The sequence below is a fragment of the Leptidea sinapis genome, chromosome 1 (genome assembly GCF_905404315.1).
Source record: "Leptidea sinapis chromosome 1, ilLepSina1.1, whole genome shotgun sequence".
Classification (NCBI taxonomy): domain Eukaryota; kingdom Metazoa; phylum Arthropoda; class Insecta; order Lepidoptera; family Pieridae; genus Leptidea; species Leptidea sinapis.
Window position 1 is genome coordinate 1,736,759 of NC_066265.1, and position 27,861 is coordinate 1,764,619.

The 27,861-nt window shown below is 35.5% G+C and overlaps 1 protein-coding gene across 1 annotated transcript; it reads left to right on the forward strand.

Moving 5' to 3' along the window:
• Positions 1 to 6,643: 6,643 nt before the first annotated feature.
• Positions 6,644 to 27,589, forward strand: LOC126979958 (geranylgeranyl pyrophosphate synthase-like). The gene is made up of 10 exons (XM_050829550.1): positions 6,644 to 6,779; positions 9,152 to 9,306; positions 10,904 to 11,048; positions 12,969 to 13,089; positions 13,593 to 13,732; positions 14,528 to 14,611; positions 18,223 to 18,303; positions 20,225 to 20,324; positions 23,335 to 23,462; positions 26,411 to 27,589. Exons 1-10 carry the CDS (start codon positions 6,738 to 6,740, stop codon positions 26,474 to 26,476), a joined length of 1,062 nt encoding a protein of 353 aa, XP_050685507.1. The 5' UTR covers positions 6,644 to 6,737; the 3' UTR covers positions 26,477 to 27,589.
• The last annotated feature ends 272 nt before the right edge of the window (positions 27,590 to 27,861 follow it).

Sequence of the window (27,861 nt, forward strand, 5' to 3'; positions counted from 1 at the left end):
CTTGTGGTATTATAAATATATAAATATTTAATTCTCAAAGTCTGTGTCTCGGTGTCTAGAGAATACCAGCGTTGAGAAGTAAAATTCCCAACATAATGCTGACTAGACACCATTTTGGTTTTGTAATGTCCATAATATTGTTATTAGTAATAAGATTTCTGTATTTTTGAACCAAATAAAGTTTTAAATTATAAATTATTATTATAAAAAAACCATGAAAATGACACCCATGAAGATAACTTGGCAAATTTCACAGGTGCCACCTTGGATTTCGATTTTGACCCGATATTCGATATTGTTGACCCCGAAAACCATGAAAATGACACCCATGAAGAGAAGTTGGTAATTTGCATAGGCGCCATCTTGGATTTCGATTTTGACCCGATATTCGTTAATATTGACCCCGAAAACCATGAAAATGACACCCATGAACAGAAGTTGGTAAATTGCACAGGCGCCATCTTTGATTTCGATTTTGACCCGATATTCGTTATTGTTGACCCCGAAAACCATGAAAATGACACCCATGAAGAGAAGTTGGTAAATTTTACAGGCGCCATCTTGGATTTCGATTTTGACCCGATATTCATTAATATAGACCCCGAAAACCATCAAAATGACACCCATGAACAGAAGTTGGTAAATTGCACAGGCGCCATCTTGGATTTCGATTTTGACCCGATATTCGTTATTGTTGACCCCGAAAACCATGAAAATGACACCCATGAAGAAAGTTGGTAAATTTCACAGGTGCCATCTTGGATTTCGATTTTGACCCGATATTCGTTAATATTGACCCCGGAAACCATGAAAATGACACCCATGAAGAAAAGTTGGTAAATTTCACAGGCGCCATCTTGGATTTCGATTTTGACCCGATATTCGTTATTGTTGACCCCGAAAACCATGAAAATGACACCCATGAAGAGAAGGCGGTAAATTTCATAGGCGCCATCTTGGATTTCGATTATGACCCGATATTCGTTATTGTTGTTGTCGAAAACCATGAAAATGACACCCATGAAGAGAAGTTGGTCAATTTCATAGGCGTCATCTTGGATTTCGATTTAATAGAGATGAACTTATAAATCACTAATTCTCCAAAGATAAAACAGAAACATAATTTATTGAAAATCTGACTGCGTACAAAATATGTAAAGTATCAAAGACAGTATTGTATAGCTTATAAAAATATTCATGTTCGTACAGCGATCTTTCCGAGTACGAGCTGCTGCTTACAACCGACACAGTGTCTACCCACGAAGGCGGCCGAGCACGGACTGAGGTTACTTCGATAGATCTTTCTGTGCAATGCGTACGGAGTGACAAAATAAAATAACCCTTAATACCACACTTTAAAGCTCATGCTTATCAGAAAAATTTGTGAATTTTAGATGATTCATTTTTATTTTTTTCTGAGATTATTTATAAAATATTCATTAATTTATTTCCCGTGTATTTGAAAATATTATATATGCTTTTCTTACATAATTTTAAAGAGCCAAAATTGTGTAAGTAGTAGCAGAAAACTGATCCTGAATGAAGCCCCATTTCGTCAATTTTGTGTGAAGAGGTAACGGATAATCGTTTTTACGCCATAAAATGTCAAAATTTCAAAGCAAATATTTCCCGCTAACTGGAGATAAAGAAGTAATCTATTTGTGACAATTTTTAGTTTTGTTAGACTTAGTTTCATTTCCTCACAAATTCTACCGAAAAACATCTTATTTTTGTCGGATTCGTAAACGCGTCCTTAATGGTTTCCAGTTTTATGTCTGGGTACATCAGCTTGTTGTTCACATGCCAAGGAATATTAAGCATGTTTCTGATTGTTTTGCTTTGGAACCTCTCCAGTATTTCTATGTTACTTGTCTTTGCCGATCCCCAGAGCTGAATTCCAAATGTCCAAATCGGTTTTAGAATGGCTTTGTAAACAGCCATTTTGCCTTCATATGTGAGTTTGGATTTTCGACCTAGCAGCCAGTATAGATTGCGGACTTTGGTATCTAACTGTTTGCGTTTGGTCCAGATATGTTTCTGCCACGTAAGTCGTCTATCCAGGTGCATCCCTAGATATTTTGCATCATCCGCCTGCGGCACTGGCTCATTGTAGATGAAAACTGGTGGACATGTTTCTCGCCTGAGTGTATAAGTTACATGCATGGATTTATCCTTGTTTGCTTTAATGCGCCATTTATCAAACCATTCCTGAACTAAAGAAAGATGTCTTTGTAGGTTTTCAGATGCTGTCTGCGATTTTTCATGTACAGATAGGAGCGCTGTGTCGTCTGCATATGTAGCTGTTGTGGTAACTTCATCACTGGTCCCAAAATGCTGCCCTGGGGTACACCTGACTTAATCTCATGCATTGGTGATACTTCGTCGTTGTATTTAACCTCAAAGCATCTTTTTGCCAAGTATGATTTGATGATTTGGAAGAAGCAATGAGGAAAATTTCGCTTGATTTTATAAAGAAAACCATCATGCCAGACTTTGTCAAATGCTTGACTGATGTCTAGAAATATGAAAGAGCAGTATTGTTTGTTCTCCAAAGTTCTGTTGATTATTTCAACCAGGCGGTTGGACTTGCTCGATCGTGCCAAGAGCGGCTCTGAAGCCAAATTGGTGCTGAGGCAACACCTTCTCAAGATGATTTGTCAATCTGGATAATATGATTTTTTCGAGTAATTTACCTACTATTGGTAGCAGACTTATAGGCCTTTAGGAGGAAAGTTCTTGTGCCGGTTTTCCAGGTTTTAATATCACAATAATTTGAGCTATGTTCCATTGACTTGGAAAACACGAAAGTCTTAAGCATGCGTTGAAAATTAAGACCAGAAAGACTATTCCTTTTTGCGGGAGTTTTTTTAAAAGAGTTGCATCTATTTGATCGTAGCCGGGAGCTTTTTTGTGTTTAAGTTTACTGATTTCACTTAAGACTTCTTTCAGTGATACACTTTTCATTGGTAGGCATATTTGGTTAGCTGATTTAAGATAGCTATGTATTTCATCGTCATACTCCTTACTCGTGCTAGGTAAAGGTTGGAATACTTGCTCTAGGTGCTTTGTAAATGCGTTGGCTTTGTCCAAGTTCGATCTGACCCATGTTCCAGCTTGATTTCTTAAAGGGACTATTTGCATTGTAGGACGTTTTAGTTTTGACGTCGCCTTCCAAAGCGAATAGTTTGTGTCGCTGCCAGGGCTGAGTTACTTAGGTATTCCCGTTAGTTACTATTATTAAGGTCTCTGATTAGTCGTTTCAGTTCTTTTGAGGACTTGTTAAATGCTGCTTTGTCTCTGATGTATTTGGATTTATGCCACACCTTTCTCAGCTCCCGTCTCTCTAATATTTTATTTTTTATATAAATTGGATAGATATGTTCTTTGGGAACTCTTGATGTATGTTTCGGGGTCGATTCATAAGCTGCTATGTGTACAACTCTATTAAATTTTTCTATAGCTTTTTCTATGTCTTCTGAGTTCTTTAAAGGTATATTTAGTTCTAACTTATTTGATATGATGTTTTGATATTTTCCCCAGCTAGTTAATTGGCTGTGTATTTTGATGGAGCCTCTTGAAGAATAACATTACTAAAAATTTTCAGTAAGACTGGTGTATGGTCAGATGAGAGGTCTGCTATATGCTCTGTTTTCATGTTATTGAGTGCAAGGTTTTTCGTTACAAAGTAGTCCATTAAGTCAGGTTTCCTTGCCCTATCAGTAGGCCAGTATGTGGGTTTGCCGGTAGAAAGATAGTCGAGATTCAACTCACCCATTGCATAATAAAGTTGCCTTCCTTTAGGGTTAATCAGACTAGATCCCCATTGTGTATGTTTGGCGTTCCAGTCACCGCCATAGATGAAGCGGTTGCCTAGAGTATTTAGGAATTCTTTATAATCATTCACTGTTATGGTATGCTTTCGAGGACTGTAAACCGCTGCTACTGTGATTTCTGATACTGTGTCGATGATTTTAATTATTGATGCTTCTATTTTTTCTGAGGTATAGGGTTCTAAGGGGTAATGTTTTATATTTGTTTTGATAATTACGGCAGCCCCTGCATGAGCGTTCCCTGAAGGGTGGTTTGTAGTATATATTTTATAATTTTTGAATTCAATATGGCTTTTTGCAGTAAATCTAGGTTCAGATATTAGAGCTATATCAATTTTCTCTATTAATAGGAATGTCTCTAGTTCTAGTTTACGTTCTGTCAGGCCATTGGCATTCCATGTCATTATTCTAATATTATTAATCATTTTATTTGCAGTCTGCTGAAAAGTTGGAATATTTGATCTATCATTTTGTCAATCATGTCCGCCATAATAATTTGGAATTTGTTAAACATTCTATCCATGATTACTTCCAGTTCAGTTTTATCTGGTAAGCTGCTGGCTATGGTCGCGTGTCTGTCGACCATTTTTTCTTTGATCATTGCGGCATAGGATTTGCCTTGTCCTGATATTGTTTTATGTCTTTCTAACGAGGGAATAGAATTATTCTTAATGTCCGAATCAAATCTTTGTTCCAGTGTAGGAAAGTGTTGTTCGCGCAGTCTGGGTGCCACGTGCTCTGAGTTTCTTCTGTTTTGTTGGGATTTTTGAGGTCTTTGTGGAGGTTGTCTTCTGTCGTCGTTATTTTGATGTTGTATATCCTGTCTGTTATTATTGTTGAGAGTGTGGGACACCCTGGGTTTGTGATTTATCTTTAGTATTTGCTCTCTATATTGTTTATATTTCATACAGCCTCTATAGCTAGCCGGGTGTTTTTCGTTACAATTAGCGCAAGTAGCGTCTGTGTGCGGAGATTTGCAGCAGGAAGCAGTGGGGTGTTCTTCGCCGCACTTAACGCAGCGAAACGGCCTAAAGCATTGGTTCTTAGAATGCCCAAATCTTTGGCATCTTTTACATTGGACAATTTCTTTCTTTTTGTAAGGTGCTTCGAATGTAACTCTCATATGGTTCAGTTGTTTTACGTTAAATATGTATTTGTTGTTGTGTTTGGGCTCCAAGTCAACGTAGAACACCGGCAGTGGTTCTTTTGTTACTCTATGTAGTACGTTGATAGTTTGTCGTACTTTGTGACCTAGTTTTTCTATTTCCATTGAAATGTAATCAATGTCCTCAGATGGGTGTAGTTCTCGTAGCACTACTCTATAAGCCCTCTCACTCTTGAGCTGGTAAGTAAAATGGTTGACATTCTCGGCTATTAAGTGTTGTCTAATAGTTTTGTAGATGTCTATGTTTGTTGGCATCACTTTTACTACATGTCCAGATCTAAGTGTTGTCATAGTGTAGTCTTTAGTTTTGGTTACTTTATTCAATATTTCTTTTAAATTAAAAATATGTTTAACTTCGGTTATAAATATTGGTTCAGGTTTAGGTGGTTTGTCTTCATTCATGTTATCTATATTCGTACTTAGAATGTCGAATTGATTATGTGTTGTTACCAAATAAGCACTCACGTATTAATGCGTAGCTTTGTTAGATTTCTTGCTATTTTTTTTTTCTCGGAAACGCTAACGATATAACTTCATCTTTTGAGCAAAGTTGGCATTTACTCTACCTAAAATAAAAAAATATCTTTAAAATAAATAATATTATTTAATCCAGTGAGATTTTATATATTTTACAAAGAATGGTTTAATGTTATATTTGGATATTATTATTCATCAGAAAATAAACACTTAAACTTTTTAAAGCTGAGGTCATTATCAGGTTCTTGATTTTCTCTTTTATGCTTATTTATTGATAAAAGAGTAAAATGTACCTGGGATTCCGCCATTTTATTATTATTATTCTATTTATAATTCATTAATACCATTCGCACATTTCAAAATATTTACTCATTAAATAAAATAATTGATAATAATATGATGATGTTATTAAATATTAACGAATATGGCTGTATGGGCTCGAACCCTTTGCCTATCCTAATAATAGACGAAGAAACGAAAAACAAATTAACGAATGTTGCTAATGTCAGAAAAATTCTGATAAATGTTATATTATTTATTACAAAAGTAGTAATAAATAAGCAAATTATCCACTTGGAGATTTTCAAAAAATATTACTGAGCATATTGAAATGTTTTTATTTAAACCATAAAATTATAATGGCTTAAAAAATTGTTTCAATTAACTTTTTTACTGAGCGTTACATCTGTCAGAAATAATTTCCAAGTTACCGCCAAGACGCGCCTAAAGAAGTGTCACTTCAATAAATTTAGAAACATTAGTCGGTAGTCCTAACTATCTTTAATTAGTTAATCATAATAATTGAAATTATTTATTTATAAATATGTTTCGCTGCCTTTCCAGCACAACATATTCAATGGTGTCTGAGATTGACAGAAGTCTAGTAACTGACAGTTTCTCGACTCCTGTCAACTATCATCTATCATCTATCGATCAATGAAAGCCTTCAGTTTTAACCTCGTGTTTCAGTTTTAACGTCTTTAAAGTACTTTGCTCCTGAGATTCTCAGGTACTTAAATCATAAAGTCAATGAACCTCGATTAAGTTAATTGTATTTATCTTATGAGAATTTTTAATACATATTATTGTAGTTGGAATTAAACAAGATCCTAACCTTCAACAATATTGTACATAAAGCTAAGCTTCTTGTGTGCAACCGGTTGTGTTAAATTGGATTTTACACAGAGATTCAATTATTAGCAAATTATTTAATTTATTCTGTTTCATTAAATTTAATTAAAAGTTAAATTATAATATACTTCAAGATGATACAAGACGAAGGTGAATGTAAACTTTATTTAGAGAAGGTAAGTTAAGATTGTTTGATATTCTGATATTATCTATTTTATTTTTTAAAGTTCCACTGGTAAGTTATTCTTAAGCGTAACTATTACAATGTAAGTATTATTATTGTCCAGAAATTCAAGTAATATTCCGAACAGCAAAGCTGTTCAAAAATCTCCCAAATCTAGGTGGGTATTATCTAATGTAAATTTACCGTCAAAAGTTAAATATGACATTCATTCGCGCTTAAATTTCTGTTTAAAGTTGCTTATGCTATGTGATTATACTAGGTTTCTTTGATGTACGAAAGGACCCAGTACTCTGTGAACGGCTAGATCACTTGGTATTGCGTAGATATGTCGCTTCATTGTGTGTCTTCTACCGCATTTATCACAGGGAGTGTTCCGAAGAGCTGTTTCAACTGATTCCTGAAACCGAATTCCACCTTCACATGTCACACATATTAAGATATCCGCCCCATCATCTGGATATGTGGCGTTCCCCCACACTTTTCAAGGAATTTCTTCTACGTACAACAAATGAGTGGAATGAGCTTCCTTGTGCGGTGTTTCCGGGACGATACGACATGGGTACCTTCAAAAAAAGCGCGGACACGTTCCTTAACGGCCGGTAACGCTTCTGTGGTTCCTCTGGTGTTGCAAGAGAATGTGGGCGACGGTGATCACTTAACACCAGGTGACCCGTACGCTCGTTTGTCCTCCTCTTCCATAAAAAAAAGAGAAAAAAACCGCCGCAGGAACTATTGCTCATCATCATAGGCGATACTAATTGTGACTCTCGAATTCGTCAATATTTATCAGTGTTACCATATCAGTTGATGTTCAGATGCTGCCACATACATATATACTAAAGTCGTAAACGCAGCGTTCGTAAAAAACGATTTCGTTCAACCGCTTTGTACACTTTGCAAATTCAAAAATCACGTAATATACTTTTCATTTTTTGCGTTAATAAATAGCCTGTGAAGCTCTCAAATAATGTGGCTTTCCATTTGTAATAGAATTTTCAAAATCACTTCAGTAGATGTACCAGTGTGAGGCTCCTTTGCACAGGATGCCGGCTAGATTATGGGGCCCACAACGGTGCCTTTCTCTGCCGTGAAGCAGTAATTTGTAAGCATTATGCCATCAAAAACATAACTTGTACAAAAACCAACTCTCGCAACTCAGTTCTTTTACCGTAAAAGTTATGAGATCCATATAATTCCAAGTCTGTCAATTTATTCAGTCTCAACTTAACGGTCATTCTCTCTCAGTTATTACGTAATTGGTGCTAAAGTTGGTTTGCAACACGACATCTTCAGGCAAGTTCAACAGAGAGTAGGTAAAGAGTAGAAGTCATCTCGACCGCTATCTGAGATTTTTCTGCCTTGTTCTGAAGCAGTAATGTGTAAGCGTTATTGTGCTTCAGTCTGAAGAGCGCCGTAGCTAATGAAATTACTGGGCAAATGAGACTTGACATTTTATGTCTCAAGGAGACGAACACAGTTGTAGTGCCGCTCAGAATTTTTGGGTATTTCAAGAATTCTAAGCGGCACTGCATTGTAATGGGAAGGGCATATCAATTACCATCAGCTGAACGTCATTTTGACACTTATTTTCATAAAAACAATACTATTGGTGATGAAAATAAGCATAAGGTTATAAGCTGTTTTCAAAGTCTTCTCTATTCTTTCTAAATACGACTTCTATTTTTTTTATTATTATTATAAGTATCTATTGAATATATTTAAAACGGCTACACTCACGTTCAATCACTGTTGGTAGCAACTAGATTTGCGGATGCGCCCATTCTAGCACTGCGTTATGATGCTTATCAAGGGCCTCCGATAGGTTCGATACCATTTTCAGCTGATTGTAATTGATACGCCCTTCCCATTACAATGCAGTTCCGCTCATGTTCTTTAAAACCCAAAAAGTTATGAGCGGCGCTACAATTGCGCTCGTCACCTTGAGACATACGATGTTTAGTCTCATTTGCCCAGTACTTTCACTAGCTTTTGCGCCCTTCACACTGAAACACAATAATGCTTACACATTATACTTTACGGCAGAAATAGGCGCCGAAAGATCACCATGACGATTGGTCCTGCGCCTGCCCTCATCCTTTGTATGTATCCCTTAGTCGCCTCTTACGACATCCACAAGAGGAGATGGGGTGGTGTTATTCTGCGCTACCACACGCACTATAGATAGATAACAATAGATAAAGATAAATACCTTGTCCAAGAAACTCTCAATATAACCACGTAAAACATATATAATTTTATCTTTAATAGTCTTAATACCGACTTTTCTTACTTAAATTCTATAATATCTTTATTGCCGATGGCTGCCAATTGTTTCGTTGTTTATCGTAATAATTAAATTCCCAGGAACTCCTGTCGCCTCACAACTATATGCTACAAATGCCTTCCAAAGATATACGTGTAAGATTTGCCATGTCTTTCAACCACTGGATGGGCTTGCCAAAGGAAAAAGCACAATTCATTGTTGAGTCTATTCAGATGTTACATACTGGCTCATTGCTGTAAGTATACTTAATATAGTATCCGAATTAAATGCTGTTGAATTAATAGATAACGGATGATATTAGCCGGTGAAGTCAATTACTGTAAAATTAAGGAAACAAACGTCGAGATTAATAAATAATGTCAACTTTACTGAAGAATTAAGGCGCTATTGTCGTACAAACTTTTGAAAATCTACTTAAAATACTTTTAAGAATACTATCCAATGGTTCCAATCTTTTGAACATGTTTATCTTCATTATGGCAGTTTCGAAAACACGATTACGAAAAAAAAATCTCGATAGATTTATTTTTTTGTGAAAAATGAGCTTTTGTAATTGAATTGTTTTATATTATCATAAAACTATGATAGCTATCTACACAAAACTTATTTTATTGGATAGTTTATTAGTATTTATAAATTTCTTCGTTGGTTTTATCTATACGCTTTGTGAATTATTTTATAGCAATTTTTTTCGTAATAAACCAAACGCGACGCCTCATACCAGCAGTACGCCCGTGACCACTGCCAAGGATGTGGTACTGTGTTCATTTCTCCTTGCGTAAGATTTTAGCAAACAAATACAAAATGGGGAATCATAGTAAAAAAATGATGATGGTTCGGCAGCGTAAAAGGTAAATGGAAGTCGGAAAGTACTAAAATAAAATATACATGATTGTTGTATGTATGTTGGGCTGATTGCACCATTTAAATTAGATTAGAACACTTTGAACTAAGTTTACGCCTATAAACGAGTTAACAGATTTAATTCGCATTTTACTAACACTAAGTAAACGCAGCTATAGCTTAAACGCGTTGGACGCTTATAATAAAATTACTTTAAGTTCAAGAGCTGTCAGATTTTGATTGTGTCATCAATACTTATCGATGACAGTACTGACAGCTATTTGATACATTCAGTTGTATGTGACATGTAATCTTCATCTTATCTTTGGAGACTGACAGTTTAAGTAAAATCGAGTTTTATTAAGCTCGGTTTAAAGTTGTAATTTTAATTTTTTTCTAAACTGAATAGTTTAGAAAAAAAGTAAAAGTAAAATGTCACCCCCCCCCCCCCTCCCTGTAACTTCTAAAATAAGGGAATAATGAAACTAAAAAAGGATATATGATGTAATATAATAAAATACATTTACCATGCAACTTTCGACTGAAAATATTTTATACGAGATCTATCTAGTAAGTATTTTTTTTAAAACGTATAAATGATGAGAGCTCATTTGCACTGTATGATTTTGAGCAAAGATTTTTAGCCTTTTCTATTTAAATTATTTAATTTAATTTTCCTTTTTATATAGCTTTTCTATTATGTTACTTGCTGCGAGGCGGGCGAGACCGACTCGCACTTGGCCGCTTTTTAACTTATTATAATGCACAGTCGTACGGTACACCAGTACACCAGTAATCCTGAGCCTGATTAAGACAAAGGCATTAAATACCTTGCAATTTGATAAGCTTCTTTAATGTCGTATAGTCCCTGAGCCAGACTTATTCATGTGGGGTCTATAGTTTCGCATTTTCTGCCGAAAAGTTAAGATTTTAGATAAAATTTGAAATAATAATACTGCAAACATAAAAATGTTTCTTTTTATTGTAAGGATGGATGACATCCAGGACAACACTTTAGTTCGCCGAACTATCCCGTCAGCACACCTGGTCTATGGAGTCCCACTTACATCCAATGCGTCAATACACGTCATGACACTGTGCCTGGAAAGACTGCTAACTCTTGGACATCCAATGGTACGTATTTAATATAAGAAATTTCTGAAGGTTCAGGTGAGTTCAGTAGAAGTAATACGAGATAATTCTGTCACTTTATTGAGTCGAGTTTGCATTAATAGATTGTCTTTTTATCGTTACCAATCAGAAATGCAATGGTCTCTGACTTGGTTGCTTAATGATTTTGGAAATGCTATTGCGAGAAGACATAATCTGCCTTGAGGCTACCCAGGAGCTGAGCAAAAGGGCAACTTAAATCCCTATATATACCCTAGAATTTTATATCTGCAAGGAGAATTTAAGTGGACCTTTTTTGAACGCCAATTATGAATTTTATTATTTTGAAAACGCTTACCAACTGACTAAATAATTTATCATTATTTTTTTATTTAATACTCATATTTATTTAACTTAAAGGCACTATTATTAAATGTAGTAACTAGGTAAAACTTCAAATTTAAACTAAATTTGTAAAACTGGCCTTATGTGTTATTCGGAAATCGCAATTCGCTTAAACACGATGTGGTCGAGTAAAGAGACTGGTGTTGCTTCCAAATAAGGAAAGTGTTATCATAGGATATTGAATAGTCCAATTATCCTTATTTTTAAATCAATTTTGAACCAACCAGTGTGTGTGGATTGAAGTATCTCAATAATTCTTGTTTCTACTTTTTAATTTACATTTGTTTAAATTTCTCGTGCAAGGCATTGAGTATTTGAAGTTTGAGTATTTTTTGTTGTATCACTTTACACATATAGTAATATAAATAATTAATTGTAAAGCGATGAAGCTGTAAACGATATTGATTTAAAAGAGTCCCACTGAGTTTCTTGCCACTTCTTCTCATTAAAGCTCAACCTTTTCCGAAGTGGGTAAATGTTAAAGGAATAAGAAAAATCTTGACATTGATAAGTGTCATTTCCATACACATGAACACACAGATACAAACAAGGTAGTTAATATTATGGGTGTTTATTACTAACCGTACTAATTCTTGTTGCCTATTCTTCAGTTCACAAAAAAACCACAGCTATACCAACCGATCATTTCCTTTTAAATCAGCTCTTTATATACTTCAATCAGCTAAATAAAAATAAAAATAATCTCTCCACCTTGACGTTGGCCGTTCAGTCGACGGAGCCAGTTAATGTAAAAAGAAAGTTATTTTGATTTGATTGTATTAAAATAATTTATAACGTTACAATTCAACATTACCTACCCACTTACTTCTTTATTTACATCTTTTTAATGTTATTGTATCTATCAATTAAAGTAACTACATCAACACCTTATACTTATATTTGTTTAGCATACAGGGGATTTCGGGGGCGATAAATCGATCTAGCTAGGTTTCAATTAAAGAGAATGTAGTTTTATCCGTGTTTTAATGAGAAACAGCTACAGTAACATAAGAATACAAAGGTAAATTTCGCCACAATATACAAGGACATTGGGTGATCCGGAAAGCAGAAGATCCCGGTTCGAATCCAGATGTTCTATTAGTTTTTTGTTGTTCAAGTTTTGTACATTCTTAAGAATCCAAGGAAGGCTCTTTCGTCCGGATATTACTTGTTTGTACACATGCTATTTTTGATTATTTATTACATATAGTTTTTTTATGCCAATCCGGGACGATACTACTCCGGCGATATGGACCGGTCGGCCCGTCTTGTTGGAGGCCTACCAACACTACGTCTTCCAGTACGTGTTCGCCATACGAGGACTTTAATACCCCAACGGCCATCTGTCCGTCGAGCTAAGTGCCATGTCAACTGCACTTTAGTTTCGCAACCATCTGAACTATGTCGGTGACTGTGGTTCTCCTACGAATATCCTTATTTCTGATTCATTCTCGCAGGGAAACTCCGAGCATAGCCTTCTCCATGGCCCTCTGAATGACAATGAACATTATTTTAATCTATAATTATTAAATTTTTTAGATCGGACAGTTGTATTGTGAAAATTATTTGGAAATTATTCGTGGGCAAGGAAAAGAAATATATTGGAGAGAACGATTCCAATGTCCAAGTGAAAATCAGTACAAATATACGTTAATGCAAAGTAAGCTCTACAAAATTATTTTTTACGAAACTACGAAAAATTTTACATATTTTTTATGTTTTTGTATGGAAAAGTGGGACAAAATTACCGTATGGGTCATCTGATGTTAAGTGATTACCGCTGCCCACACTCTATTGCAACACTAGAGGAATCACTGGAGCGGTGCCGGCTTTTAAAGAAGGAAGAATTTTTTTGTAGGAACCCATTTCGTTTTCATCTGGAAACACTACACAAGGAAGCCCCTCCACAGCTTGGTTTTACGTGGAAGAATGTTCGTTGAAAACCGCACTGTGGGGATGATTTTATCATTATTTGTGGCGTGTCGTGCGAGGGTGGAATCCGGCGGCAGGAATCAGGTGAAACAGCTCTTGGGACACTCCCTGTGATAAATGCGTTAGAAGACACACTTTGAAGCGACGTCTCTACGCAACGCTGAGTCATCCAGCCGTTCACAGAGCACTGGGTCCCCGATATTTATTATTATTAATTATTATTCGTTTCAGAGACTGGCAACATGTTCAATCTTGCCTATAAGGTGATGCAGTTATTTAGCGACAATGATAAGGATTACACGAAACTCGTCAAACATTTGGGATTATATTTTCAGCTATGTGATGATTACTGGAACTTAGTGAACATGGAGGTAGGAAAGATATTACTTTACTATATAATAACTTTACTTTAATATTTAAATATATAATAATTTTAAAGGTAATATGTGTTTTTTATGAAAATAAGTGTCGAGACGAGCAGGACGTTCAGCTGCTGGTAATTGATAAGCCCTACCCATTACAATGCAGTGCCACTCAGTATTCTTGAAATACCCAAAAATTCTTAGCGGCACTACAACTGCGCTCGTCACTTTGAGACATACTCGTAAGATGTCAAATCTCATTTGCACAGTAATTTCACTAGCTGCGGTGCCCTTCGGACCGAAACACAGTAATGCTTACACATTACTGCTTCACGGCAGAAACAGGTCGTGTCGTGTCGTGCGTAGGTGGAATTCGGCGGCAGGAATCGGGTTAAACAGCTCTTCGGAACACTCACCGTGATAAATGCGGTAGAAGACACATAATGAAGCGACGTCTCTACGCAACGCCAAGTGATCCAGCCGTTCACAAAGCACTGGATCCCCGATAATTCGAGCTGCTCTGCGTTGCACGCGGTCAAATGGATCGAGCTGATACTTAGACTTAAGACGCCTTAGACTTTGTTCAGACTTTACTTACGTTAAACTTAGATGAACTCAAGCTTAGCATAATCTTTGAATTGGTATTAATAATCATTTGACAGCTGAGATTTAGCTGTGCTTGCTAAGACATCCTAATAGAAAGGTCAAGGGGGCGTTTCATAATTATTATATATTTAATAAAACGAAACATTGTTTATGTTCTTCTTATATATATCGAATAAATATTGAATTATCGTCTTACAGGCGTTAGAGGAATTGCCCGGTGCAGATACACACAATACAAGTGTTAAAAATAATGCAATGAATGTGCATAAAACAAACGGTGCGGTAAGTCATTAGTTTTAAGTATAGATGACGCAATCGGAAATCTTTTATGGCCTTACAAATAAACTTGACAAAAATATATATAGTCTAGCTGACCCAGCAAACGTTGTATTGCCGATATTAAAATCGCGATACTAAAAAAACTAAACAAACTACGATCAATGGGTGAAAATTTGAAGTTGTATGTATTTTTTAATTCTGACTCATAATCAAACAAATTTAAACAAAAATGTCAAAAAATAAAAAATAAAATTGCCGTGGACCACCCTTAACATTTAGGGGGATGAAAAATAGATGTTGTCCGATTCTCAGACTTAACCAATATGCACTCAAAATTTCATGTAGGAGTTTAACTACAAACACCGCGACATGAGAATTTTATATATTAGATACTATACAAACTGTTATAACTAACTATACAAATATATTATACCTGCGAATAAATCAAGCATATTAAAAATGTTGACTATATCCCTGACAACACTATAATTATATATAATAATACAATGATAATTCTGAAGTCTTCGAAATGTCAATCAGCCTTGTAAATAAACGCAGCAAACGTTATACGTGGGTAACACTGAAAATGTTTAGAACTGGCCAGTTAGAAATATTGGTATTGAAAACCTTTTTTTGAATTTCAATTTAAGAACTCTTTGGTAACCTATTGCATTCATTTGTCGTTTGTATTTGTGAAATAGCGGCAAATCTAAAACTCTTGTTAAATGTGAAAATGAGCGAGAAAATTTTCGGTCAATAATTTATCATGACTTTCGTTGTGGGCTTACTCAACAACAAAGCTATGATAGGCTGCGATTTGCATTTATTAATGAAGCCCCATCTCGTGCCACTATTTACAATTGGTTTGACAAGTTTAAGCGTGGACGTAACAATGATGATCCGCGTGAGGAACGTCCTTTAACAGCGACTACTGAAGATAACATCAGTGCTGTGTGACGCATGATAGAGGAAGATAAGAGAGTGAGCTATCAGCAGATACGGGCAAGCCTAGGCATTGGTATGAGTCAAGTTCAAAAAATATTACACGAACATGTAGGCGTCAGGAAGCTTTGTACCAGATGTATTTCACCATACTTTAACCGACGACCAGAAACACCTTCGCATGGACTGGTGTCGCCAAATGTTAGATAATTTCAACGGCGGTGACTCAAATGCTGTATTTGACATCGTCACAGATGTTGAAAGCTGGATATATTGCTACGAACCCGAAACCAAAAGACAATCAACTCAGTGTGTTTTTCCTTTCGAGGATCGGCCAACTAAGGGTAAGAAAGGAAGAAGTCAAGGAAAAAAGATGATTGCCTCATTCTTTGGTCGGAAAGGTCATTTCGCGACAGTTGTGCTATAAGATGGAAGGACAGTTACTGCAGACTGTTATGTCAATCGCTGTTTGCCTGTCGTCTTGTAAAATATTCGACAGTAGCGCCCTCGAAGCAGGATCCTCCTTCACCAAGACAATGCTTCAGCGTACTCCGCAAAACGGACTGTAGAATATTTGACTATGGCACGTGTCGACATAATGAGTCATCCGCCATACAGTCCTGACCTGGTGCCCTGCGACTTTCATTTATTCCCAAGAACTAAAGATAAAATTCGAGGTATTCGCTTTACGAGCCCTGAAGATGTGGTGAAAGCGTACGAAAATGCCATAAAAGAGACCCCTAAGGAAGAATGGGCGCACTGCTTTTCTCAGTGTTTCCATCGAATGCGACGATTTGTAGAGAGGAACAGAAATTACTTCGAAAAACAATATAAGTATTGGCAACTTTTTACATTAAGTCGTTTTTTTTCATTTTATAAACAATTTCAGTGTTACCTAGTCCTACGTCCGAATAAACCAATCATAAGCAAAATGTCTATTTATAAACATTTTGCATATTCTTTGTTTATTCTCGGGTATAACTTTATGCAAATTTTATTTGTAAGTCGTTACTTAAACTTTCCAAATTTCATAACAGGTTTTCTTAGAAGACTCCATTTTGTTTTGTACACGAACATGTTCATTTCGAGAGCGTTCGAGATTTCGAGTTTGCTTTTTCTCTCTCTTCGGTATTGAGCCAAAATAATTTTCCATTTTCTGATTATTTAACTTGAGTCGTAGTCAACTGATGATATGTAACATGGTTTTTATTCCTATTCTTATACGGCCGTTCCCAATATTCAGTCTATCTCTTACTTGAGTTAAAAATAGTAAATATTGTTGGTTTTTCGGTACCAAAAAACTTATCGACGGTAACTCAACTTATCCGTACACGCAGTCAATGTCAATAGGACGAAGTATAGCTTATCAGCGATAGAAGTTTATTGCAATTCACGCGTCCCAATATAAGGCGATAAGAATGACTTATCGGGTATATTGGGACAGCTTCAGATTATTGACACTAGAAGGTAGTAATTTATCTGTATCTATAGGTAGTATATTGGGAAAAGTCGATAATCAATATGATACGTGTCATATAATGCTGGAATTGTTTCAATCGTATTTATGAATACTATAGTTTTAGAATTGGTCCAGTCCATTATGAAATACGTAAAGAAATCAAAATGTTCGAAATTTTTAAAGAATGTTCGCGAATTTTTTGTTGAATTCGAATGAAGATTTCGTCGCTGTAGGAAAGGCCTCAACCAACAACGCTGTTTCTTTCTTCGCTTCTTTTTAAGCAGACTACATAATAAAACACAAGCTGCAGCACAGAGCACTACGTTTTCTGGCCCGTCCATATTAACAACTGAAAACAAAAAACTCTTCTCAGTGAACATGTTCGTGCACAAGTGTGCCACACTGTGCGTTTACAAAAAATACGCACAGTCTTGCCGGTGGAGCCAGAAGCTAAACGCGATACAAGCTTAGTGCGTGCAATGCTGGAGTTTTGCACAAAATGTTTGTAAACAAATGTGCTGCACACTATTTTGGTGGAATCGTACCTAAAGCGCTGCGATAGCGGAAGCAAGACTGAGTGCTTGAAAAGCCAGTGCGCGTTTGCTGACGCGACTCCACTGCTTGTACGAGTGAGCGAACACAAGTTCGCGAACATTCAGGCAAACACACGCACATTTTGTAAATATTAACTTGTGCGAGTCCATCGAAAGAGACATTTGTGTCGTACACTGCGCTGCACAGTGTCGCACACTGGTGGAATGGCACCTTTAGTCTAGCATAATATTTGACTAAGAATCTAAGACTGCCCAATACAAAAGTTTAAGTTCTTTTTTTTTAAATGAAAATAAGGGACGGGTCGAGCAGGACGTACAGCTGATGCTAATTGATACGCCCTGCCCATTACAATGCGCACCGCTAAGGATTCTTGAAAAACCCCAAAAATTCTGAGCGGCACTACAATGGCGCTCGTCACCTTGAGACTTAAGATGTTAAGTCTCATTTGCCCAGTAATTTCAATAGCTTCGCACTTCAGACGGAGACACAGTAATGCTTACACATTACTGCTTCACGGCAGAAATAGGCGTCTTATCACACTCAGCAAATTTTTTGTCCGATAAGCAAAACGTATTGACGTATAATAAATTTATTTTCGATGATACTTTCGATACTGAGATATACTTTTATTGACTCATACTAAACTATTTTGTTACAGACGTTAGAAAAATTGCATGATGCAAATAAAAATAATATAAGTATTAAAAATACAATAGACGGGGCGAGTAGAAACGGTGCGGTAAGTTATATTAAATAAATAAAATGAAATAAAATAAGTTTTTCTTTATTGCTTTTATTTTGAACTTAATTAACAAAACATATAAAAACTTTAATAGAGGTAAGAACGTAAGTCAGTAACTTAAACTATCAATCTATTGTTGGCATTCTGTTGTTCTCCACTTACAACAGCTTGTCTTTCGACAAAGGCCTCGTCTAAGGCTTTCCACATGTCTCTATCTTTTGCTATACGTAACCATTCTGGGCCCGCTGCTCTCTTAAAATCATCTTCCCATCTCTTTGTCTGTCTTCCTCTGCTTCATGTGCTTTGTCTAGGGTACCATTCGGTTATAATTTTGGTCCATTCCTCTTTCTTTTCTCTCAACATATTATTATTATTATTATTATACAAGTTATATTAAGCGTTAATTAATATAATACATTATAATAAAATTCCATCCATTCGAACCCATTTTTTTATTTATAACTTGACGACCTATTCTGTCAATAAAAAAAAATAATTTTCTTTTTTATTATATAAGAATTTGGGAATAATGCAGTCTATAACTATCGGAACTGTGTAATCAAAGTTGATTTATATGTTGTAATAAAATGATACGGATTGATATCGTGTTTGTGTAAACAGCTTTTACATTACCGCTGTATAATTGCCAATTTTATAAAGATTCCTTAAGAGATAGACATATGCCATCGCGTACTTTTCTGTAGAACTATATCTAAGGCTAGCTGACCCGGCAAACGTTGTCTTGCCATATACATGCCATAGACATTGCAACATTACTTTATTTTTCTAAAATAAAAGAATTTTTCTAAAATAAACCTAACCTCGCCTAATTTTTTTACATGAGCTACTCGTCAATAATAGTCCCGTCAAAATTGGCTATTCATTTCAGAGATAAGCCGGAACAAACAGACAGACAGATAGACAGACAAAAATGGCAATAAATGTTATTTTGGTGTATGTACCATATAAATATATTCATATACATGTAATAAAAAACAGTTTTTTCAATATTACAAACAGACACTCCAATTTTATTTATATGTATATATAAGTATACAATTTGACCATACATTATCCATTGGTGGAAACATCATCATAATTGTTGCAGTAGTTTTTGAGTTTATTGCGAAAAGACAGACAGACAGACGCGGCGGAGGTCTTTGTTTTGTAATATGTAGTGATTTTTACTATATAGGTTATTTCGTCACTCTGATGGCGAAAAAATAATAAACCTACACAGTTGCACAGCTTAAAGCATTTGCCTATTTGAGAAAATTAGTACCTGCATACAAGGTTTAACGTTGTATAAATGACGCTATTTTGTTTAGAAAAAAATATCCAGAAGCCATCTCAATACGTTTTACACGATTATGTGTTTTGTTGTCAATGTTTGCGTAACTTTACATCATCATTATCATCAGCCGGTAGACGTCCAGTTCTGGACAATGGCCTCCCCCCTAGATTTCCACGATGATCGGTCCTACGCTACCCTGATCCAACATATTCCGGCGGTCTTGACCAGATCGTCGGTCCTACCAACTTTACATAAGACAGTATAATTGCTTTGCATAAATTGGATATCTGCATATTCAGGCATACTTTAGAGGTTGTTTAAGGCTTAAATCAAAGCTTAATCGTTGAGCATGATTGCAAATAACTTAGATAATTTATACATCTAGATAGAGTCAGAATGAAATGAAAACAGGCCAGGCTTATTACTTTAGTGTGCGTGACAAGTTACGTCTTAAAATCGCGGCTTACACAAAATTTTTAGACACTCATGTTCAAAGTCGCCACAGACTATCTAGTCGTATAAATGATCAAATCTTTACTAAAATAGGATACAGACATATTTTAGTGGCTTAAAAAATAGCTTCATCGCTGAACATGATTGCAAATAATTATTTTATTTTTTTAGAAAGTGGATCCTCGATATTTCTGTGAGGATCTGACAGAGGGCAAATTCACTCTGCCAATTATTCACGCTGCTCAACAGGAAGGCGGGGAGGTTGTTCTGAGTATCCTTTATACAATTGAATAATATTTTTAGATTTGTAATAAATAGTACATTGTGGTACAAGGGTGGAAAGTAGGATATTGAAAAAAGATGTTATTTCATGTAAGAGGGGGCAATGGGCAAGAGACTCTTTTCTTTTATGATAATAAGGGACAAGACGAGCAGGACGTTCAGCTGAAAGTAATTGATACGCCCTTAGGTCGCCCTGCCCATTACAATGCAGTGCCGCTCGGGTTTCTTGAAAAACCCCATAAATTCTGAATGGCACTACAACTGCGCTCTTCACCTTGAGACATAATATGTTAAGTCTCATTTGCCTAGTTATTTTACTAGCTACGGCGCCCTTCATACCGAAACACAGTAATGCTTACACATTACTACTTCTAGCCGGCATCCTGTGCAAATGAGCCTCCCACTGGTAGACCCACTCACGTGAGGCATTCGCCCATGGACATTCACAAAACGAGGGATCAATGCGGGCCTTTTAGTTATGCTCTTTTCTTGAAGGTCCCTAAGTCGTATCGGTTCGGGAAAACAGCAGCTGGTAATTGATTTCACAAAGTGGCTGTGCGAGGCAAGGAATTTCTTGAAAACCGCGTGGTTGATGGTGATTGTTTTTAGCATTTTGACGTGGGAAATTGCTGTCGGAAAAATGTAAAAAACAAACAAGGAATGTGTGAATTTCAAAATATTATAGAAAATACTAACAATAAAAATACTGAAAATTAAGAGTAAAATTCGAGCAACTATTGAAAGGAGACCGTTCCCATTTCATATTAACTTGGGCTCAAAACAAAAGTGCCGGCCGGTAAAAAATAATATAACAAATGATTGGCCACAACGATCTGTATATTTCATAGTACGACACATATCATAAAGGAAATGAAGGTTGGATATTTTCATACATAGCAGTGGGCTTCCCATTGCACCTTTGTACAGGATGACCGCTAGATTATGGGCAACATAACAGCGCCTATTTCTGCCGTGAAGCAGTATTTTCTAAGCATTATAACTGAGTAAGATCTAAGGAACCAAAACTGATATATTGAGCCATTCGCGGTATCGCCTTAATACGGCTTGATCTGAGACATGCGTGGCTTAATCTTTGAGACAAGCATATAACTACTGGCACGATCAACCAGGGAGCTGCTGCAAACAACGATTGTTGACTTGAATATATCATGAGATATCCGTTCGCGCACTGTATACTATATATCTCAAAGGCATACGGTGCGCGTTGAACGAATCATATGTTTCGGTCGGAAGGGCGTCGTAGCTAGTGAAATTACTGGGCAAACGAGATTTAACAACTTATGTATCAAGGGGACGAGCGCAATTGTAGTGCCACTCAGAATTTTTGGATTTTATCCTGGGAGGCACTTCATTGTAATGGGCTTATAAATTAGGCTGAACGTCCGGCTCGTCTTGCTCCTTATTGTCATAAAATTAAAACAATTTTGAACGTAAAAGAAATGTTCGCATTTGTAAAACTATTTTTAGTTAAATATCTAAATGTAGACTTAAATGTGTTATTAATATTAGCTAAAGTATGGTCCACTATCTTCGTGTCATAGTAACACAAATGGTTTTTCCTTTGGCCGGCACTTTAGATTTATGACCCAATACTAATGGTCACTTTTCCTTTTGTGCAGGAGTTGTTGAACGCTCAAATCGTATAGACTCGTAGTTTTTCCAGTTTTTTTTTTTTTGTTTTCTGTAACGGCGGCACTGATAGTTTCTTCTCAAGGTTTTTGATAGACTTGTTTCGAATTTTGGTCCTTCTCGAGACGTCGGCGGACGTTCCTCCGTTTGATTTATTTTTGTAGAATTTGTGTTTTTATGACAAAAAATAATAAATTTAACACCAAAAAATAAAATGGCGCGTTTTTGCAATTGGATTTTTTTTACAACGAAAGGAGACGGGATCATACACATATTCAGCCTATTCGATTTTTGATGAATATTGATATAAAACAATTGAATTAAAACTAGTTATATACTATATTTCAAAGGAATAGAAATAACTTTATTAGCAAGAAAAATCATACAATACTTATTCATCACAGAAGTGAGGGTTGTCACTTAAAAAATAAAAAAATTTTAAGATAAAGAAAATTATTAAAACATTGAAAATAACTCTGCGAACTTGATATATGATATCTTTATATTTGATATTATCAATCATAAGTATTATTATCAATCATATTAATCGGTTTAGGCGTTTCGGAGGAGTTTGCACTGCGACACGAGAATTTTAAATATTAGATATATCATGTAACGGTACTAAATCTGACGTTCTCGTGCAACGCTAAAATCTGACGGTTCGCAAGGATAGAGTGGGCGCGCGGCGAACGTCCGTATAAAAATTTCGCTTCAAAAAGTTACAGTTGGAACAACATACTCTCCTATTTATAGGGTTTATCGACACAACAGTTGTTATATATCGGACGGAAGCTAGATTGAATCATGTAGCCAGTTCTTTTAGATATTAATTTATTGTGAATTACTGAACATTTTTGGACCACGGACTAGTAAAAAATGATGGACTCCGCGCCTTGATATTATTATTAGCAAGTGAAGCACCTTTATGCTAGTGTGTATGCGGTTACGGGATATACCAGTTACACAATTTTTTCTCCCTTAAATAATCATATATTTACAAATACTTTCATGTTATTGTTTTTACACTTTGTCACATCGCACGACGGCATTTTTAAAATATTTAATTGCGACGCAAACTGATCTGTCACAGACGATGACAATTCGCATATCGGCCTGTAGTAGTGTAAGTGTGTGCGTGGGGCTATGTATTTACACGTTAACCGGCTTGTTTTGGTGCTACACTGTTATGTAAGGTGACACAGAGTCCTTATTTTTTTACAAGTCCGTGGTTTGAGCTATAATTTAATTCTGAGAAAATCAAACCGTATATCCTGAAGGCGAGACACTCTACTTTATAAACAGGGTCACATAATATTTTTTATAGAATTATTCCTTAACTTTTCGTTAAGATATTCTCCAGCAACATACCAGGGATCCAGAACTGAAGAAGTACTGCGTGTCACTGCTAGAGAAACTTGGTAGCATTAAATACACCAGAGACAAAATTATTGAACTTGAAAATTGGATACGAGATCAGGTGAGGATGAATATAATAATAATTAGTATATTTTTTTATTACTCGATTATAGATAATATATATGCAGTGTTACCATGTTACATTTTCATTGGTTATATTATTAAACAGCCGAGTCTTTCTCAAATTGCCATGAGTGATTGGGCGACAATATAAGCTACCGAGCTTATATATCTATCTTATATATATATATATATCGGTATCTCGTAACAGACTTACGGCCGTTTTCAATAACGTATCTCTAGTTACGGATACATTGCTGTCACCGTTTAATGACAAGATCTTATCTATCCATAGTTATGTCCAATATTCGGCCGTTCCCAATATACCATCTACAGATAGAGATAAATTACTAGTCATTCTTATCGCCTTATATTGGGACGCGTGAATTGCAATTTCCATACAAACTTCTTTCGCTGGTAAGCTGTACGTCGTCCCATTGACAAAAAGCGTGTACGGATAAGGTGAGTTACCGTCGATAAGTTTATAGGGACAGAAAAGTCAACGATAGTTACGATTTTTATCTCAAGTAAGAGATAGACTGAATATTGTAAACGGCCGTTAGTCGTGCTAGCTTAAGGCCCGGTATCCACCAAAGCGGAGAGGAGAGGAGATGTATTTTAATAACCAATCAGAACTTGTTATTTCCACATCTCATCTTCGCTTAGCTTCGGTGGAAATGGATCAACTGGAGAGGAGATGTTTCATTGTTTTATAGAATTTTTTGCTGCGTCCAGCGATCAAGCGGAGTTGGTATAGGCACTTTTTTGGCCCGCTGCCTTCTCCCCGCGTTTCGCATACCCGAAAGCCTTATTTGACTTTTATTTTCGTAGACATCACTTGACTCATTTCGATATCTCACAGCTCACATCTTCTCTCCGCATTTGTCGAAATAACCGGACAGCTTCGCAGCTTATCACCTCTGACAAGAGGTATCCTTTTCTCTCCGCTTTTGTGGAAAGCGGGCCTTAATGCTTGTGGTGTCAACTTGCGACCGGTTGTTCCCTTTTCTAAATGGTTGAGGGTGGCGATGGCTGGCCCATGCGTCATGCTCGTGAACGTGCGCTACTTGTAGTTACAGGATGATTCTGTTACTAAAAAAATAAATAATGGTTTAAAAAAACGAAAGAACACGCTTTATATAAAATTCAACTAAAAAATAGAAAATAAATTTAAATTGAAAATAGTGTAAAAAATATTATATATTTCATTATAAAAAAAGCGTGGGGTGCTTTTTAAGATATTATTAAAATAATAAGTCTTCTACATCCCACGCTTTTTTTATAATGAAATATATAATATTTTTTTACACTATTTTCAATTTAAATTTATTTTCTATTTTTTAGTTGAATTTTATATAAAGCGTGTTCTTTAGTTTTTTTTTAAACTATTATTTATTTTTCATTTTTTAGTTAATTTTTTTAGATTGAATGAAGGGATTTTAATATTTGCGAATAAAATATTTTAGTTATATTGAATGATCACTTAATTCAGCTAGCCCGAGATCCCCGAACTAGCTCTTATAATAATTAGCTCAGTTAAATCACGCATTAATAATTTATAATGAAAATATAAATTCACCGCCATTTATTCGCTTCTAAACGAATTAGATACTTTAATTTTGAACTGTCTTGACATGTCGCGCGTTTCCTTTGTAGTTTACAATAAATTACTAGATGGCGCTTATTAGTGATTTATTTATTTAAAAATTATATAAATTAACAAAAATCATATTTTGCAACTGAAAAATTGAATAATTTTATCAAAATAGTGTAATCTTATCGGTCCTCGATAAATCTACAAAGTTTGAACGAAATCTAGCCGTTTAAAGTGGGTCAAAATCGCGCCCAAAGAAGTCGAAGTTACAAACATACAAACATACAAGTGAAGCTAATATAAAGCGTGTAAAAACTCGGCTTCAAGCTTTTAAAATTAAATTTATTATATTTTTTAAAATCTTTAAATTGCTCGCAAAATTTTTCTTTATTTACGGTGTAAGTGGATTGATGCATCTACTGTACTCAATAACTTTTGTTTATTTACACTTAGTAATTGTTTTGGCTAACTACTTTAACACGCATTGAGTATTTGACGTTGAGTATTTTTGTTGGATCACTTTACATAATATATTGTCTGAAATGATTTGTAAAAAGATGAAGTTGTAAATGTTGATTTAAAAGATTGGCAATGATTTTCTTGCCACTTCTTCCCATTAAAGATCAACCCTTTCCGAAGTGGCGGTAAATATAAAAGATCCTTTTGACATTTATAAATGTCATTTACTTGATCAACACGAATAAAGTTATTTTGATTTGATTTATCTTTGACAATTATTTTTCTTTCTGTTCTGTGTCGTACATTTATTTGAAGAAAGTTCTTTCACTACAATAATAATTGCGCTTATGACCTTAAGTTCTTCAGACCGAAACACAATAATAAATCTTAGTAGCCTCTTACAACACCCTTGGCTTGGGCCTGGGACTTCCCTATTATTTTTATGACCCGGGGAAGCACAGAGCGATTTCTATCTTGTTGTATCTCCGATTGTTTGTTTATTTATACTCTAGAATAGTGTTAGTCTCTAGTAAAAACACATTTCGAATAAAGCCTTCTTTAAAGCTCTGTTCAAACTGAGGCGAATAACGCGCGGGACGCGGGAAGCGTTTTAGAGCAATTCGCTCGCTCGCTTAGCCTCTCAAACTGACGCGACTTCCCGCGTGTCATTTTTGGTTCTTCAGTGGAGAAACACCATGCATTGTGAGATCAAACAATCCCGCCGGGCGTCCCGCTCTTGTTTCGCTTCAACTTGAGCGACTACTCGCGTCAATTTGAACACGTACATACAAGTTAGCTGACACAACCGGTGCGAGCGACTTCCGTCCCGCGCGTTATTCGCCTCAGTTTGAACAGAGCTTAATTCTATCAAAATGTACCTGATTTTTTTTTTTCAGATTAAGAATTTCGGTGGTAATCCAGATCTATCATCACTTTTAGACGAAATGACTCTAAACCTGTAATCTACTGTGTAATGGCTTAGGATATAAGGGCTCGTCTATACAACATAACGCTACAATACGAACTAAATGAACACACGCCTAGAGTAACTTTACCGTAATTAAAAAAAAAAATTGACGACCCATATAGCCGAATGGTTATTAACCCTGACTACTAAGCTAGAGGTCCCGGGTTCGAATCCTGGTAGGTGCAATCATTTATATGACTAATATGGATGTTTGTTTCCGAGTCATGGATGTTTCTATCTTTTTATATATGTTTAAGTGTATTAAATATATCGTTTTCTTGTAGACCCATAGTACAGGCTATGCCTAGCTTGGGGCAAGATAATTTGTGTAAAAGTGTGTCAATATTATTATTATTTCTCAAAGTTAAAGTAAATAATTGTAATTTTGAAAATTGCAAACAAATATATTATACATTTAAAAAACAATATTTTAATCACCCTTACGTGAGCGACCTACCTACGACATCTGACAGCTACGGCGCGGCGTGGATGAAGTAGGTTTCAGTGCCTACGCTAGCTCGCGGCTACTAGATTACTTACAGGGTGTTCCGATATGATGTTATGGAAAATTGATTTATGTGAATTATATTTTTTTTAAGGTTAAGTTTTAGTAGCTTTAGCCCTGTGTACATTTAATTTCGTTGTTGTAATGCCACGCTGTATATAAAATATCTCTTATTAACTCGCCCTCACTGAACCTACCTACACATACATTATTTCTGTACCGTTCGTTAGCTTTCTTTAGCCGTCGTACATATAACAGATTTGAATATAATACAGATATGATATTTTTTGAAATTATTGAACTTGTACACAAAATAATATTATTCGGAATATCTTAAACATATTTTGATATATTCCGTGTTTACATTCTGTTGTTAATAATTCTATTCTGATAAATTGAATACGAAAATACAATTGGTTATCAAGCAACGTGCAAGTATGTGGTTAACTTAATTATACTATTTAAGTTTTTTAGTGATAAAGTGTGTTGAATATCTCATGTTTAAATAAAATTATTAAGCCATTCTGCTTGAATATAAGTATAAGGCTAAATGTTGATATTATTTAAGTTTTATAATGATTTTGTGTGGTAAATCTCATTTTTATATCAAGTTACTAATATAAATTTACAAAACTGGAAATTTGTTTTTATTACAATTTGATTATGTCATTACTTATGAGCCTGTTGTTGAATGCGGTGAATTTTTATTTCGAGTACAAGAATGATTCCTGAATGGAAACCGAAACATAAAACCGCACTGCGTCCTTTACGTTGGCGACATGTAATAAGGGGGAGAAAAGTAATTCATAATTTAAATGATAGGTTTTTGAATATTCTTAAGCAGAATTGTAGTGTACCTATTGGTTTATTTAATG